Below are 17,176 nucleotides of genomic sequence, written 5' to 3' on the forward strand. Positions count from 1 at the left end.
GTAACAATATATGCCTGGTGACAGATGATGTGTGATGCCCTGTTGTTACACTAGATCTTTAAGGCTCAATAAGTAAATGATGAGATTTGACATTCCTGTCAGAAAAGCTGCTTGCTTCCTTTTGCAAAAGATATTTTTAGGCATAATAACTTAGAGAGTCATTGTGTGTGGCTTGTTGTGATAGTATTGACACTACAGGAAATCAGCACTTCAATCTATATTAATGGTCAGACCATCTTCAATAAAGAACACAATACAGAAAGACAAAGCTATGGTATGAAGGTTTTATTAGTAAAGGCTATGGCAAATGCCCTACTTGACTCAATTACATGTTATATCATATTTGTTTGCTTTCTCCAGTGGAGAGAAGGGTCTTTGGGACCTTTGCTTTTGAGAATTACATTTAAGTGCTATCATCTTTAATTTCATCACAGCTAAGGCTGGGTTCACATCACGTTTTCAGCCATACGGGACTGCATACGGCTGGGAGCTAAAACCGTGTGCTGCCGTATGACGCCTGTATGTAATTCATTTCAATGAGCCGACCAGAGTGAAACGCCGACTCCGGTCAGCTCATTTTTGTCCCGTATGCGGTTTTCCCACCGGACCTAAAACTGTGGTCGACCACTGTGGTCGATCATTGAAATGAATTACATACAGGCGTCATACGGCAGCACACGGTTTTAGCTCCCCCTCAGCTGTATGCCTGAAAACGTGATATGAACTCAGCCTCAGAAAGGTTTAAGAGGAAAATGTTATACTTATAGTAGAATATATACTTTCTATGAATGAACAAAGGAAAGTTGGGGCTCAACCCCCAACAAAAAGATTAAATAGGGTGCTGCCCTAGTGTTCAAAGGAACCAAATGTGCAAAATCCAAAGAAAAGTGAACAATAGAAATGGTGCACAATACATATAATTGAGAAAATAGAAAAAACTCCTTAAAAACAAGAAAAAAATGGCTCAATAATTCTGAGCTGACACAACTTAATGGGGGGGGGGGGGGGGGGGGTTTGCAGTTATAGACCCCTTCCAAGTTGCGCTCACTGACATATATCTAACTCAATTACATACAACTTTGATCTTAAACGTACAAAGAATATCAGCTAAGGATTACTGAGCCATGTTTAAAATGTTTTGGATTGTGCAGATATGCTTACTAGGCTACTGAAGCAATTTGTGATGGGGCACATTGGTGGTGTACTTTAGTGGCAAAGCCTCTCCCCTTCTCTTTTGTTCTGTTTACTCCTTTTTTTATTACGGTTTCTATTATGTAAAAATTTCAACTAGTTCATATTCATATCCAGCATTTTATATTCTAACGTCACTCATTACATTAATTACTAGTCCTTAGGCAGCCAGTTAATGCCATGGATTGTGCTGGGTGAAACTTCAAAGTACAATCCAAAAAATGGTATACAAAAATAATTGTCGTCCATGCGATTAAAAGAAGTATTCTTTATTACAAGCTCATCGGACAATGGTCACAAACAGAGAAAAAGCGTCTGATGCGTTTCGCACTGGGCATGCTTAATCGTAGACTAGCCCTAGTCTACTAGTCTATGATTAAGCACGCCAGACGCTTTTTCTCTGTTTGTGACCATTGTCCGATGAGCTTGGAATAAAGAATACTTCTTTTAATCGCATCCCGAGTGCTGGACGACAATTCTTTTTGTATATTTGCATTTGGCCGAAGGCGGGACCGGCACAGGTGGTGCGTATTTCCCATTTGGTGGTGAGCGGAGCTAGTACTGAGTACAAAAAATGGTATTCACTTAAAAAATGAGTTCTTAAATGTAGCATTCAATTCCAAGGAAAGAAAATTGCATATTTCATAAGTTTCAGGGATATAGAGCACAAAATTACCCCTTTCCAGATACTGAGGGAAACATAAGATGAGATCAAGAAGATAAACCAGAATTAGAAAGCAATTACATATGGGAAGAAATAAGTCAGTAGACTGGAGTCCAGCTAAGGTAGAGAAGCTGTGAACAGATTAAACTTCTTTGTTTTAAAATAGTTAAATGTGTTATTTTCACATAATATTTACTTCACTACATACAACAGGAGCTTTAACCTGAGCTCAAACAAGCCCAGTCTGTTAGTTTTGACTAGGCTGTTATTCTTGCATGTGACATTCAAGCAGTGTCACTTTACTGCTGTTACATTCTACAAACACCACATACACTACAGGAGGATATCTGTTCTGATGAGACAGACACTGTATCGCCTACAGTGCCTTAGCATAGCGACAGGAAGCACCAAATCCCTGCTGTGTTTCCCATGCACCCCTGTGGATTTATGCATTAAAAGAAATGATACTTTACAGGTCTATATCATAATTCCACTTTCAATTTGTCACAGTTTAAATCTATGTAAAAAGTATAGTAAATTTAAAGTAAAGTATTTTGCTGTATTTATTTTGTTTTAATATTTTCTTATTTAATATTATTATTCAGGGATAATCTATGCTATTTTTTGGAAGTCTCTTAGAAAGTCAATAGATCAGTGACTGAGCATGTGTTGACGTTCCATTCACTTGGGGATCAAGGGTTTATCACTCTTGGATTGGTGGGGTCTCACCGGTCGAACCCCCAACAATCAACTACTTACATATCCTGTAAATAGGTGTGAACTTAAAATCTGGGAATAAACAATAATTCTCAGTAACACCTCATTATATGCCCTTTATTTAACCCCTTAACGACAACGGACGTAAATGTATGTCCTGGTGCGGCAGTACTTAGCACACCAGGACGTACATTTACGTCCTGTGTATGACCACAAGCATCGGAATGGTGCTCGCGTCATACACGACAGGTCCCGGCTGTTAGCAGCGGCCGGGGACCCGCCGGTAATGACAGACATCCACGATCGCGTGGATGTCTGCCATTAACCCCTCAGATGCTGTGATCAGTACAGATCACGGCATCTGCGGCGATGCGCATGTTAAAATAGATGATCGGATCGCCCGCAGCGCTGCCGCAGCGATCCAATCATCTGTAATGGTGGACGGAGGTCCCCTCACCGGCCTCCGTCCATCTCCCGGCATCTCCTGCTCTGGTCTGAGATCGAGCAGACCAGAGCAGAAGATCACTGATAATACTGATCAGTGCTATGCCCTATGCATAGCACTGAACAGTATTAGCAATCAAATGATTGCTATAAATAGTCCCCTATGGGGACATAAAAAGTGTAAAAAAAAAGTTGAAAAATGTTAAAAAAAAAAAAAAAAATCCCCTCCCCCAATAAAAAAATTAAAATTGTCCGTTGCTGCTTTTTAGTCACATTTTATTCCCCAAATTATAAAAAATAAAATGATCTAAAAGTTTCATATAGCAAATGTGGTATCGATAAAAAGTACAGATGACAGTGCAAAAAATTAGCCCTCATACTGCCCTATATACAGAAAAATGAAAAAGTTATGGGTGGTCAGGGCGATTTTAGATTACTGATTTTGTACAAAAAGTTTTAGATTTTGTACAAAAATATAAAAGTATCTAGCCATGGGTATCATTTTAATCGTATTGACCCACAGAATAAAGAACAAGTCATTTTTACTGTAAAGTGTACTGTGTGAAAATGAAACCCTCCAAAATGTGCAAAATTGTGGTTTTCATTTAAATTTCCTCCCTAAAAAAATAATTTCTTGGGTTTGCTGTACATTTTATGGTAAAATGAGAGGCCTCCTTACAAAGTACAATTGGTCATGCAAAAAATAAGCCCATATATGGGTCTGTAGATGGAATATAAAAGAGTTATGGATTTTAGAAGGAGAGGAGGAAAAAACAAAAAACAAAAAACTAAAAAATAAAATTGGCCTGGTCCTTAAGGTTAAAATGGGCTTTAACTTTAAGGGGTTACAAACAAAACTGAGCACATGCTATTCATAAATTGTCAAGACAACACAGCCCAATAGACTTTGAAATCTTACAGAAGGCAGAAGAAAACAGTATCATTTAGGTATAGCATATGTAGGGGTTAAACCCATTTAAGGGGTACTCCGGTGGAAGATTTTTTTTTTTTTTTTTTAAGTATTTCTTTCTGGAGTTCTTTTCTGTCTGACCACAGTGCTCTCTGTTGACACCTCTGTCTGTACCAGGAACTGTCCAGAGCAGACAGTTCCTGACATGGACAGAGGTGTCAGCAGAGAGCTCTGTGGTCAGACTGAAAAGAACTCCAGAAAGAAATACAACTTCCTATGGAGCATACATCAGCTGATAAATACTGGAAGGATTAAGATTTTTTAATTGAAGTAATTTACAAATCTGTTTAACTTCTTGGCACCAGTTGATTTGACAATTTTTTTCCCATTGGAGTACCCCTTTAAAGGATCTAAAGGATAGGGGATAAGTTGCCTGATCGCGCGGGGTCCCACCCGATCTCGCATGCAGCACCCCGCTCTCATCAGGCCCTGGAGCTCCGGGTCTGATGACTGCCGACTACGGGGCCGGAGTATCGTGACGTCACAGCTCCGCCCCCTCAATGTAAGTCTATGGCAGGGGGCGAGACAGCTGTGGCGTCACAATCACCGGCCCCATCATCAGACCCGGAGCGGATGTTCGCTCCGGGGCCTGATGAGAGCGGGGTGCTGCGTGTGAGATCGCGGGGGTCCCCAGCGGCGGGACCCCGCGCGATCAGGCAACTTATCCCCTATCCTTTACATAGGGGATAACTTGTCAGCACGGCAGTACCCCTTTAAAGTTTCCCTGTTATTATACAATATTTTTGACTTCTTGCAGGAACATGACAAAAGTTTTGATCAGTCAGTGACGGCTCTATGAAGCAATCTCCTGCAACAAGACGGAGCCCTGGAACAATCAAAATTATTGACTTGTCCCTGTGACATGAAATGTTTTGTATGGCAGGGACACTGAATGATAAGACCAGATAGTCCACATTGGAACAGCTACAGACAAGCATTTCCAGTATAGTGGCTGCTAAATAAAACATGAATTTTACAACTTTTTATTCTGGTCATAGAGTGGGTCTCAATCTGTACTAATGTGTGATATGTGTCTTAGACCTCTAGGCTCTCACTACTAGTATTTGTGTACTGCAATGCTGTTGTGATGAAGTTTGCCAGGCTAGCTTTATGTATAATGGCAGCTGTGTGGTGACCCTTTCTTCAGCAGAATGTATATAGTACTCGTTTATACAATTATTATATACCTGCTGCTGAAGGGTCGCCACACCCTGAAACGCGTCCAGAATTATATTTTAACCTACATCTTAACCATCAGTATACCTGTACCTGTATTTTATCATTGCAATAAGGAAACCTGTCAAATAAAATAAAAATATCAATTTAAAAGATTTGTCAAGATGTAAGATGAGATTGATTTCTTTGTATTTATTACCTTGGCCCCTATGCTTGGACAGGAAGGGGAACTCCCTCTCTCTTAATATGTCCGACTTACCTTCCCTTTCTTTGTTTTGCTGTTTTAGTGCTCCATAGAATAATACCTTTTGATATGTTGTTTCTGATGGTTTTTCTCAGATGTCTGGTAGTTTCATTTGCCATCTCCTGTATTCTTTCCCCACGTATGGACTGTCTATACTCTGGTTTATCAGTCTCTGTTACTTCAGCCATCCATGTTCTTTTGACTACAGGTTGCCTTTGATTTGTAATTGGATAAAAACATTTAAACATTAAATCTTTAATAAAAACAAAGTTAAAGAAAAAAAATAACAGTTAAAGGAAAAAAAATTAAGAGTTGGATCATTTTATTTAGGATAATTTAGGAGTCTTCTCCCCTCTTCAGGCTGTATTAATGACCTGGAGAGACTCAATTATCTGTTGATATATGAAATGACTCTACAGTAAATGAAGTGGTCCTTACCAGGAGGCCTCCCTCTGAGATGACTGCCTTTCTTCTGAATCTTCTTTCCAACGCATTAAAAGCTTTACACAAACAATATTGGACATTTCTCTTCACACATCAAGAGCATAATATTACATCCAACTACATTTCATATTTAGTAAAGTTTATGTATTGGGGAAAATATTTTGTTTGTGTTGCATGCTTTTTTTTATCATTTATTATTATTACTTTCATAGATTCAAGTTTTTAATGTTTTATATATATATATATATATATATATATATATATATATATATAATGTACTTGTATATATTTATGTCCGTACATTAGCTATTGTACTTTGAGCACAATTCAATAAACCATAGGCTGTTTATCCATGCCAGAGTTTCCTAACCAGGATGCCTCCAGCTGTTGCAAAACTAAAATTCCCAGCATACCTGTACAGCTTTTGGAGATATTTTGGGCTGCGCCAGAATCCATCAACGCTAGGACCACTGGGGCCTGAGCCGTCACCACTGAAGGCAATGCAGTCCACATGAAAGTCCACTGAGTAAACATGTTCACTCTTGGCAGGTCTGGAATATTCCAGGTGGAGATTCCATCTTCAGAGGCTGCCACCGAAATCCAATGACATGTCCATTCTTTCGGCTGGTCCACAATCCTGAATTTCTGTGGTGGAAAATGTGGAGTGTAAATGGGTCAACAAAAAACCCACTCGCACTAATGTAAGATTCATGCAGCAGAATTCCACTAGAACAATCAGCATCGGGGAAAACATTAAAAGTCTGTCGGTAGAAGGCCTTAAAGTTAGGTAAATATAATGTCAACTGACCACCACCACATGACAAACCACACTGTTTTATTTAACTTCTAACGTGTTAACTGTGCAGCAAAACCCCATTAAAACAATGGGAGGCTGCTGCAAACGTAATCTGCCCAGAATTTTCTTGTAAAATTTCCAGGCACAATTCACTTTGAGTAAACTAGGCCTTACTTCTCTGACCAATCAAAGGACAGAACATACTCCCTCTCTGCTAGGTCATTTCAGTGCAGGTGAAAATGTACTAGACTGAACAGGCTGGCACTGTGCTGTACCGTTTACAGAGTACAGTACTACAGATGCCATTTAGGGAAAGGGATACTGATGCACTGGGTTAGCCAGGTGCTGGCAGAAATTGAAAAAGAAAAAAACCCACACCAAGGAAGGGGTTAAACTAAGCACTGAATATTGCTGCAGATAAGCTTAAAGGGGTACTCCGGTGAAAACCTTTTTTCTTTTAAATCATCTGGCTCCGGAAAGTTAAACAGATTTGTAAATTACTTCTATTAAAAAAATCTTAATCCTTTCTGTACTTATTAGCTGCTGAAAACTACAGAGGAAATTATTTTCTTTTTGGAATGCTCTCTGATGACATCACGAGCACAGTGCTCTCTGCTGACGTTATTATAATAATAATAAGTCTTTAATTATTTATTGTTGTCCTTAGTGGGATTTGAACCCAAGTCCCCAGCACTGCAAGGCAGTAGTGCTAACCACTGAGCCACCATGCTGCCCTTAGCATACAGCTGCTATGCACGGTTGCTAAAATGGACAGAGATGTCAGCAGAGAGCACTGTGCTCGTGATGTCATCAGTGTTCCAAAAAGAAAGGAATTTCCTCTGTAGCATTCAGCAGCTAAAAAGTACTGGAAGGATTAAGATTTTTTAATAGAAGTAATTTACAAATATGTTTAACTTTCTGGCACCAGTTGATTTAAAAGAAAAAAGGTTTTCACCGGAGTACCCCTTTAAAAGGAAATCTGTCATCAGTATCACCGGCACTTATCTGTCATACAGGCTTGTAGAGCGGGTGATACTGATCAAAAGGATACTTACAATGTCCTGATTGGCCCAGCCGTTGTGCTGTTATTGGTTTTTCTTTTTATGTGAACAAGGTCCTTGGGGCATGGGTGGAGCTAGGACCGGAGCTCCGGGCACACAACGTGACCTTCTGCTGGGCAGGCGTCTACCCGGCTCATCAATATGCATGGCCTCCCTCCCTGCTCTCGCGGCAGGTTTTCGCCACGGTGCATACGCCACTCCCAGAGTACACCTGGAAGCGGCGGCAGTTTCAGCCTCATTCCTGCAGCCAGCAGTGAAGTGTGAGGATGCACGAAGGCATGAAGGTGAATGAGGCTAAAACGGACGCCGCTTCCGGGTGTCTCCACTCTGGAAGCAGCGCATGCATCGTGCCGAGAGTGCAGGGAGGAAGGCCGTGCATATTGATGAGCCTGGCAGAAGATCAGGTGTGGTGCCCGGAGGTCCGGTCCAAGCTCCGCCCATGCCCCAAGCGAGAAACAGCCATAGCGGCGCAACGGCTGGGCCATTCAGGACATTGTAAGTATCATTTTGATCAGTATCATCCACACTACAAGCCTGTATGACAGGTTAGTGCGGGTGATACTGATGACAGATTTCCTTTAAGGGAGGAGTATTATGGTATTTACAAAAAGGATAGCTTTCCTGAGCTTTATGGGTGATGAGAGGAGTGAGGGAAGCCTTGACTTACCTTTTGGTAATAGTGTGGATCATCTTCAGAATTCAGACTGGCTCCTATTGCATGTACACAGCCAAGGGTTGCTTGCTTGCTTGCTTTCTCTTACCACAGCACATTCTAAGCCCTGCCTTCTGTGTTCTCTCCTAATTTAGCGTTTACTAAAGACAGATTTTTATTAACAGGTAGTGGACAGCAGATTGAAGGGAAGGAAGACACCTAGTGGCTTTAGAGCTGTTTTTTAGAGGTAAGGAGTCATTATTCTGAGTAAAATGTGTTAGAAATCACATAGGAGATAAGTGATGATAACTTTATTGGCTAACAGAGGATATGGATGACAAGCTTTCAAGACCTCATAGGTCCCTTCATCAGACAGGTTACAAAATAAAACATGAAGAACAACTCACAACTACAATTCTAACTGACATGGTTACACATAGGAAGCAGATAAGATTACCCCCAAAGAACTGTCCTACACTGGGTTGATCTTATCTTTTTCACATTTGTAATTATGCATGTTGTAAATGTACTCAAAAGAGATGCAATGTACTGTATATTACGGATAATATACGGATAAAAGAACTGTCCTACACTGGGGTGATTATATCTGTTTCCCATTTGTAACCATGCCCTATAGAATTGTATTTAAGAGAGATGTTCTTCACATTCATTTTGCAACATGCCTGATGTGACCTAAGAGGTCTTGAAAGCTTGCCATCTATATCCTCTCAGTTAGCCAAGGTATCATCGCTACTGTACTTATCTCATATTTCTAATACTAACACCGTACAAACTCTCATCAGGAATCACATAGGCTATCAAATGAAGGGAAGGTGTTTGAACTGGCAGTGGCCCTTTCATTTTAGTAATTAACATCTTTACTTAAGGGCTGTATGTTCTTGTCCTATGAATTTAACGGCAGCTTAGATCCTATTCAATTTTGGCAATTATGTAATCTATAAATTTGGACAGTTCTTTTGAATAGATCACTCAGTATCTAATCCTGACCATGTACATCTAATTTTTGTGTGTCTAGAACCTTTATTTATTTTTTTATTAATTTAGCTCACTAGTCTGAATTCCTCTCAGACGGAGGGGGCGTGGCCTCACTGTGCAGGTCTCCGCCTCCTCCTTCAGTATGCTGTCTGCTCACATGTCCCCTAGCATTAGCAAAACTACAACTCCCAGTTTGTCCTCACAGTAGCAGGACACAAGCTGACAGTGGGAGGATTTTTCCTCCAGCTGTGAGCCCTGCTCTCACAGCTGTCAATCAAGGAAGTGTGTCCATGGACACAAGTTAATCAAATCAGACCTCTCTATGTAGAGAAAAGGTCGGATCTGGAAGTCAGCCAGAGTGGGATGCTGTGCACATCCCGGCATTTAACTATCGATTGCAGCAGATTTTAGGAGTGACACCAGGTGCAATCATAACTTTTGACATTGTCTGGACATGTCAGTTTTTGTTTTTTTTTAAGTGATAGCAACCCTTAAAAAAAAAAAAAAAAAAGTTTTCTGTGTCGTTCTACCTGAAATCAATAATAAATGGCCTACTATTGACCAGAAAACAAAATCTGCACGAAGCTTCTCTAACCCCCAGGTATTAGCTGTTGTCACTTTGAAAAGCCTCACCTGACAGCTTGTTTTCCCTTCAGCAATTGCAGTACAGTCTGGTCTCTACATCCATGTGGAGAATGGATGCAGCAGGCTGTTATTCTTTTAGGCTAACAGGGCATATGGACATGAGACAAAGACCTTTGTATACACCGGTTAAACAATTATTTTTTCATCTAAGAATGAGAATTTCATAATTCGTATTGGTTTGCTCCTACATTTATCAAGAATCCTAGGTGATTACTTGCATCAGGATAAATGATTTGCATTAATGGGACTTTGCAAACATATTCTGACACTGACATGTATAGGAAATCGATAGGGGCTGATCTTTATCTATACATCTGTATGAAACAGAACATAGGACAATGGAAAATTGAAAAAGGACAAGACTCAAATCTTTTAGCAAAATGTACAGCATTTATTCACATACGGACAAAGGCACAAATTCTACGTAGTATCAGAGCTGAAAAAATAAAGCTGTATTTTACTAGCTTATAAATATTTAAATAAAAGTAGAAAGGGACAAAAAGCAGTGAAAGCAAGTCAGCAGATTACATAATGAAACAAAATGGCCATAATCCTTGTGTTACCTTTACAATTGTACACATTCTTCAAGATGACAAAATCAGTGGAACAGAGGCTGATCAATACATAAGACACAGTAACACATCCCCCCACATAATACAGAAGTTCTCCCCACAAAGGGAATCAGATTTGATTTGGAAAAACAAACCAAATGGTCTTTATTCTTTGTCTTCAACTGACCAATATGTTACAATTGGTATAAATTATAGGGGGAATAGTTGGATGTACCCTGCTCTTTATTCATTTAACTGGTGGAGGTCTGTTGTCCTATTTAAAATGTTCAATAGCAAAGTAAACTATCTAATAACCTAGTAGCTAGCTGGTGGGGACCTCTATTTATAAATTCATTTAGCGGGCTAAAGCAGATTGCATTTACTCCATCATCTTGATCTGCAGATAATCAAAATTTGTAACCCCTTCTTCCTATTGCTTACATACTGACCTGGGCAATAGTCATACGACTGCTGGTTTTGGAACTGGCACATACTCGAGCAAATTGTACAGAAGCTTGTAGTTTTGTGCACTGTAGTGAAGGGTGAACCTAATAAAGTCCTAATAATGTAAAGCTTAACTCCACTTCTACATTTCCAGGCACTGAACTTTAACTTGGTGGTTGCTTCTTAGCTACAAGGGCTGAAATTGTCTGATTCAACTGTAGCATAACCAGGATCGTATGTTGCACCACAGCTATTTACCCATTCACCTATATCAGTTGCATCAAGAAGAAACCTTGGTGCACCCAATAGTCAGAAGCATTGAAATGAGAACATGGTCCAACCAAGTTTATGCTTATGGGTGTGCCTGTAATGTCGAGGAACTATTGTCATAGTATAGCCCAGGACTGAAGTGGAGCTCTCAGTTCCATATTCTGCAGCTGGTATATTGAGTGCCAATTCAGTACTTGATACTTTTGTCTTGAGATATACAGTATAATAAACAGGTAGTACGCAGATACAAGTGCCACAGTGCAATGCTCACATCTACACCTGTCAGAAGAAAGTACAGGCTATAACTCATCTACTGAGACTCTACACCCTATAAATCTTCTGTGGGGTACTAGTTGGACACATTTATTGAACACAAGTGGCTATAACTGGGGAAAACTGTGTGAATTTGCCCTGATAAAGGTATAGCATGTTTACAGAAGGGATATCTGAAGAGCAGCTTCTAGTCATGAAGTAGAACTCAAGTGTAAAAGTACACTTGGTAACACATAAGTGTAGCACATTATATGCAATTTCCTAATTCTGTTCAAGAATTGCCCCCAGCTAAAACCATAAAGCAAAGGAAGGCTGTGTGGAAAATACATTTCCTATAGGTGCCACTGGACCCTGTAGAGACATGTTAGGCTACAGTTTACCATGGTCAGCAGTTACTCAACACAGTAGTAACAGGTGGCAGGGAGCAGCAAGAATTTTTCTACATCATGGGTGTCCAGTCACCTACAAAGTGTAGTTTTCCATTGCAGTAGCAACAGTATCTAAACACTATGGGTACACTTGCAATCTCTAGCTGCACTACTGACAATATAGGTACTATATCTTGATAACAGACACTAACACAAAAAAAAGGAACCGATCACAGCAAGAAAAAGGTAACTTTTTACGAAGGAAAAAAGTGTCCCTTACCCCTTCTGCAAAAAAAAAAAAACCCAAACAAACAAAAAGCAACAACTTCCCAAGGGGTGGTTGGTAGCATACTCAAGTCCTAAATGTGAGTTACTAATGTTCGCCACATGCTAAGTACTGAGGATAGTCAAAGTCACTTGTATGTTTAAAAAAGGCTTGATCCAATGCCAGAGTCATAGAAATCTATAGCCTTATATAATATTTTTGAAGTCTCAGCATCTATAGTAAACAATGTAAGTGGTGCACTGTCCTTAATAGTCTTGCAGTTATAGTATTACCTCAGAGATCTGGTATAAATGTGCCCCAGCAAGTGTACACTGCCCTAAACTATCCTATTGGAAGCACTCGGGGCCAGCAGGGTGTTAAGGGTTGTTTTCAGATTTAACAACATCACTGCATAGTGTTCATATGTAGCCTCTTGTATTATATACAATTTACAGGATTATCAGCCAGCTTGGGCGGTTCATGACCAAGTCACTTGGATAAAACATTGGAAGAAAAGCAGATAGATAAGGCATAGGTTCTAAAACGCAACAACAATAGTGCAAATTAATGATGCAAGTCATAAAGTGTCAAAACAGGCTGCATCTGACAAGTCTATGAAATGGCTTTGGAGACAAGAAGTAGAGTATTCATTTTGCTTGTGACATTTCAATGTATTAACATACAGTTTATCATTATTTATTAAAGAATGCCACCGCTTAAACCACACCTTACAAAAAAAAAAAAAAATGTTTCAGAGATATAAAAATGGACACTGGTGAGGGGCCTATCTCCTTAACCTCCTACCTAAGTAGCCTTCAAATAAGTGTCCAATAACAAAGCTTCACAAGTTTGAATGGAATCTGCCAATAAAATAAACCTGTAGCAATAGATCATTATGAAGTGTTCACTTAGATTTATGGTTTGCTTAGATGAGCAACTCTACTCGTTGCATCCCAAAATTCATGCAATGAAAGAAGTCATAAACATGATAAGATTGATTTCATCCACTTAGATACATATTGGTTCATTGGCAGATACCCAATAAAGTCCACTGCATTTAAAGGGGTTGTCCATTATTAGAAGGGTATGTTTTATTCTCTCCTTTTCCAGAAACACCACCACTCTTGTCTATGCACTTGTCTTTATCTCACTTAAAGTGAATGGGACTGGGTTGCAATACATACCAGTCACAGCCCATGCACAAGACTCCTGGACAACCCATTTAACTTGGACTTTATTGAGGTGTTCTATGCTGGAATGAAACAAGAGAAACCACAAAACAGATGGCTTAAAGCGAAAGTCCAGTTTCACTCGGACAGCAGGATGTGTTTTACATTTTTACAGCACCTCTGTGTCCAAGACTTGCAAAATGCAGATTTTGCATAAGTCCAATAGACATGCATGGGACTTCTTAAAGTCCCTATCTGAAACGCCATAGTCTTGCGCAAGTCTTAGACTCAGAGGTGCCTCCAAAATTTAAACACATATCAACAAATTTATAGTTGGAGATCAACAATGACAAGGAACCATTGGGGAGATTTATCGAAACCTGTGCAGAGGAAAAGCAGACCAGTTGTCCATAGCAACTAATTAGATTGCTTAATTTTTTTTTAAAAAAGCCTCTGAGAAATTAAAGAAGCACTCTGACTGGTTGCTACGAGCAACTGGTCAGCTTTTGCTCTGCACAAGTTTTGATAAATCTCTCTAGATCCATCTGGAGAATTTTTTGAAGACTTCATATGGTCCTAAAAAATTGTCAGCATAACCTGGCATGTACAAGTAAGGTCAGCCTACATCCTGAAATGGTTAATACACACGTGACTGTGTTTATAGCTCACATTACAAATACAAAAAGGATTGAGAAAGGACAAATGGCTTACCCTTTGTCTTTGTAAGGACTAAAATCCACAGCACAAATTATTTATCAGAGCTGAATAGTGCAGGCGTGTATGTGGCAGTGTTTGTAATTTCAGCTAATCTGATTAGGCTAAGCAGCTCATTTGGACACTTCATTTTTGTTACATATATGCTGCTTCTGTGAGTGCCTCGGGAGCCAGCATGCCATCAATGCAATGGATTCATATGCGCGGTTATGGAAACCGGCATCCACGTTGTGTATAAATCCTCCATCCTTTAGGAATTGAAGGTCAGTTTATCTGCATTCAATACCCCCATCTGAACGGAACAAGTTACGTAGTAGTGAACACCCAAAGAGTGGGAGCGGAATGCATATTCAGAAGTCCCCAGCTGTAATGATCCCTGTATACCAATATACAGGAGCATCACTGTCAGTATTTTGCATGTGCAACCATCCTCAGAGCAATCCGTCACATAGGCCCTTATTTATCACTAATATGTGGGGCTTTTTATTATTTCTCATTTCCATACAAACTTTTAGTGTGTTTTTCTTTATATTCTTAAACATTTTTGGATGTCGGAAAGGATTAGCGCATTGGAAATTTGCCAAAGAGTGCCCAAATAACCAAACTAAGAGGTTTTTTTTAAATTTATTTAACCTCGCTCTCTTAGAAGTAAAATTATCACAGAGGAAAAAGATGCCAAAAACAGGGCAGTAAACTGAATGACTTGGATTGTGAAAAAGTAGAAAGCCATGTCAACATTTCAGATAAATAGCTGAAAGTGATGACTTGTTATAAAAAGAAAAAGGAAATTTCACTGCATGATGTTAATATCGTGAAATGTATTTTCCAAAACTTTTTACACCAAAATTTAAATGGAAATCAATAGTACAATAAGGCTGGAAAATATAGGTCTAGCTTGAAATAATGTCACATCAGACATGGCTTAGGTGCTTACACCAAAAGAGCTTTTCGGAATATTCTGCCCACCATGCTAATTTAGTGCAGCTGGATAGTAATGTCTGTTTTTGGTTGCACATATCTTAGAAATATATCAAACCAAGAGATTATCTTGCAAATAAAAGATGGCATACAAATGCCCCAACAGCCTGGAAAGACTCTTTCTGCATGAAGAGTATAAGACCCAGACATGCACTAGGGCAAAGAAGTATGGACAGCTCATCAATGTGTACAGTGCAGTTTTATTTTGAGGAAGGAGGTGCTCCCTTTTATTCCAGTTCCCCAAACTTCCAAAATAATTTCAAGTGCATATTGCATCACACACCCACAAGGCGGTGAACCAGAGCTTCTATACATTATATTATTGATTCCACTCCACCAAGTACCCAACACAATTGGCCATTGTGCTAACATAACAGCTAAACAGGCAAATGAAAAGATACTTAAGACCATGCCTGGATATCAAAACAAGTGCAAGGAAATTTAACGGGCCAGAAGTGCAAGTTGGTGTACCCAAAAACCAAAATGTGTATTACTCCAAAATGTCTTCATTGTGCTTTCAAATGGACAAATGAAAGCACTTCCAGTGCAACCTACCCTCAAGCTTGTAAACCTGCCTGTTAGACATACTCTATGTCCAACATAAGCAGATGCATGATAGTTTTTATTTTATTTATTTATAGTTTTTTTTCTGAAAAATAGGGAAGATAATATTGTGGGTAGGAAGAAAGTTCTGGATTTTCAAGTGCAAGTAAACACACTGGAGCAAGTTTAGGAAGAGCGGACTTTTGACCTGTCCAGTCACAGATATTACAAGTCTTTTTAGTCTCCTGTATAGAACCAGTCAGTCCTGTGGTTACAGTTTGGAGTGTACGACAAGGTTGTCTGCTTAAGAGGCTAGGATGCTTCTCCTAATAAAGTCTGTCTCGTACCCTCTGCCAGATGACAGTCTTTGTAGCGGACACTTCTGCGTTGATTCTGTTTCAGAGTCACTCATCTCTGCATCGGGGGTATAGCCATCATTGTCACTGACTAGCTTTAGTTTATTTTTTGTCCTGTCACTTGGCGAGACAAGTCCTACGTATTGGCAGTTTGTGTTTGATTGACAAGTTTCTGCTTTTTGTAGCTGCCTCTCTCCTTTCTTTGGAATTCGGAATCCCCCCCAGTTTTTCACAGGACTTGTAGGCACTTTTACTGAAGTCTGTTTACAATGTAACTTGATTATGGAGCCACTGTATCTAGGCAAGCTGTTTCCAGCAGAGGCCTTTTTTGTGGCTACAGAAGTTGTCTTACTACTACACTGGCTTTGGGTTTTCTTGTTTTCAACCTGCTTATCAACTGACTCTCCTGTCCTCAATGTCTTATGGTGCTGCTTATGAGGTTTCTCCTTTAGCTCTGCTTTTAGTATATCACACCGAGAACGACTGTCCCGTCTTTTTCTGTGTTCCGGCATACTGGCCCCATTTTTCTGCTGGACTGGTGAAACCTTGGCAATAGCCTTCTCCATCGGTATACCATCCCTCTTTTTGTCACTGTAAGAAGAGCGAGAGTACTGCGATTTCATGCTGCTCAACGAACTTTCTCTGTCTCTGCTTTTTTTGTGGGACACTTTCATGGAGCGCCCCAAAGAAGAACCAAGTTGTTTTCTGAAAAAAGCAGAATGCCACTTCAAATCCTCAATTTTTGGAGCATCTGGGCCAGATGGCTGTGTGTTAAAGAGAAGGTCGCTTTCTGAAAAATCACCTGAGGAAACAAAAAAGTATTAACAATGGATTAGGTTAATACTAGACACCTTAAAGAGTACCTGTCACCAAACTTTTAATACATTGTTCCTTATGTAATTATAAGACACTTTGCTATTTACTTGCTGTTAAAATTCTCAACCTTTATCTGTTTTTCATGTGATTGAAAAAAAACGACCACTAGGTGGCTCTTTTCTGTTCCCTGCACAAGTCAAACTGTTAGTTTGGTCTCCTCCCGGCCTGTCAGAAGACCAAACTAAGCAAGTGCGTGCGGGGCATGGCGAGGCACAGCTCTCACAGGCTTCAGTGACGTTTCACCTGCTGGGGAACGTCCACTTTCTCCTTCCAGGAGCTTACACAATGTGAGCAAGGGGAAAGGTATGATACAGAGCTTTTTAAAGCTTGGAAAAAAATTTAAGGGCAGGAGGGGTCTTAGGAGTAGTT

The 17,176-nt window shown here is 39.8% G+C and overlaps 2 protein-coding genes across 12 annotated transcripts in view; one reads left to right on the forward strand and one right to left on the reverse strand.

Moving 5' to 3' along the window:
* Nucleotides 1–17,176, forward strand: part of SCLT1 (sodium channel and clathrin linker 1) — a 304,861-nt gene that overhangs the window by 186,636 nt on the left and 101,049 nt on the right. The window contains exon 21 of one of the 2 annotated variants that reach the window (XR_008890865.1): nucleotides 8,545–8,563. Coding sequence is in view for 1 of the 2 variants with exons in the window: in XM_056563484.1 (XP_056419459.1) it covers nucleotides 8,545–8,604 (60 nt within the window). In the remaining variant the exon portion in view is untranslated. Of the gene's footprint in view, nucleotides 1–8,544; nucleotides 8,607–17,176 lie in introns of those variants that run through there. The other variant, XM_056563484.1, reaches the window with a different exon arrangement.
* The window catches only part of JADE1 (jade family PHD finger 1), a 147,973-nt gene continuing 141,173 nt past the window's right edge, over nucleotides 10,377–17,176 (reverse strand). For 9 of the 10 annotated variants that reach the window (XM_056563460.1, XM_056563424.1, XM_056563420.1 and 6 more), the window contains exon 11: nucleotides 10,377–16,733. In XM_056563460.1, coding sequence (XP_056419435.1) covers nucleotides 15,880–16,733 — 854 coding nt within the window. In that variant the 3' untranslated portion in view covers nucleotides 10,377–15,879. The remainder of the gene's footprint in view (nucleotides 16,734–17,176) is intronic. The other variant, XM_056563466.1, reaches the window with a different exon arrangement.

This window comes from Hyla sarda, chromosome 1, assembly GCF_029499605.1.
Source record: "Hyla sarda isolate aHylSar1 chromosome 1, aHylSar1.hap1, whole genome shotgun sequence".
Lineage (NCBI taxonomy): Eukaryota > Metazoa > Chordata > Amphibia > Anura > Hylidae > Hyla > Hyla sarda.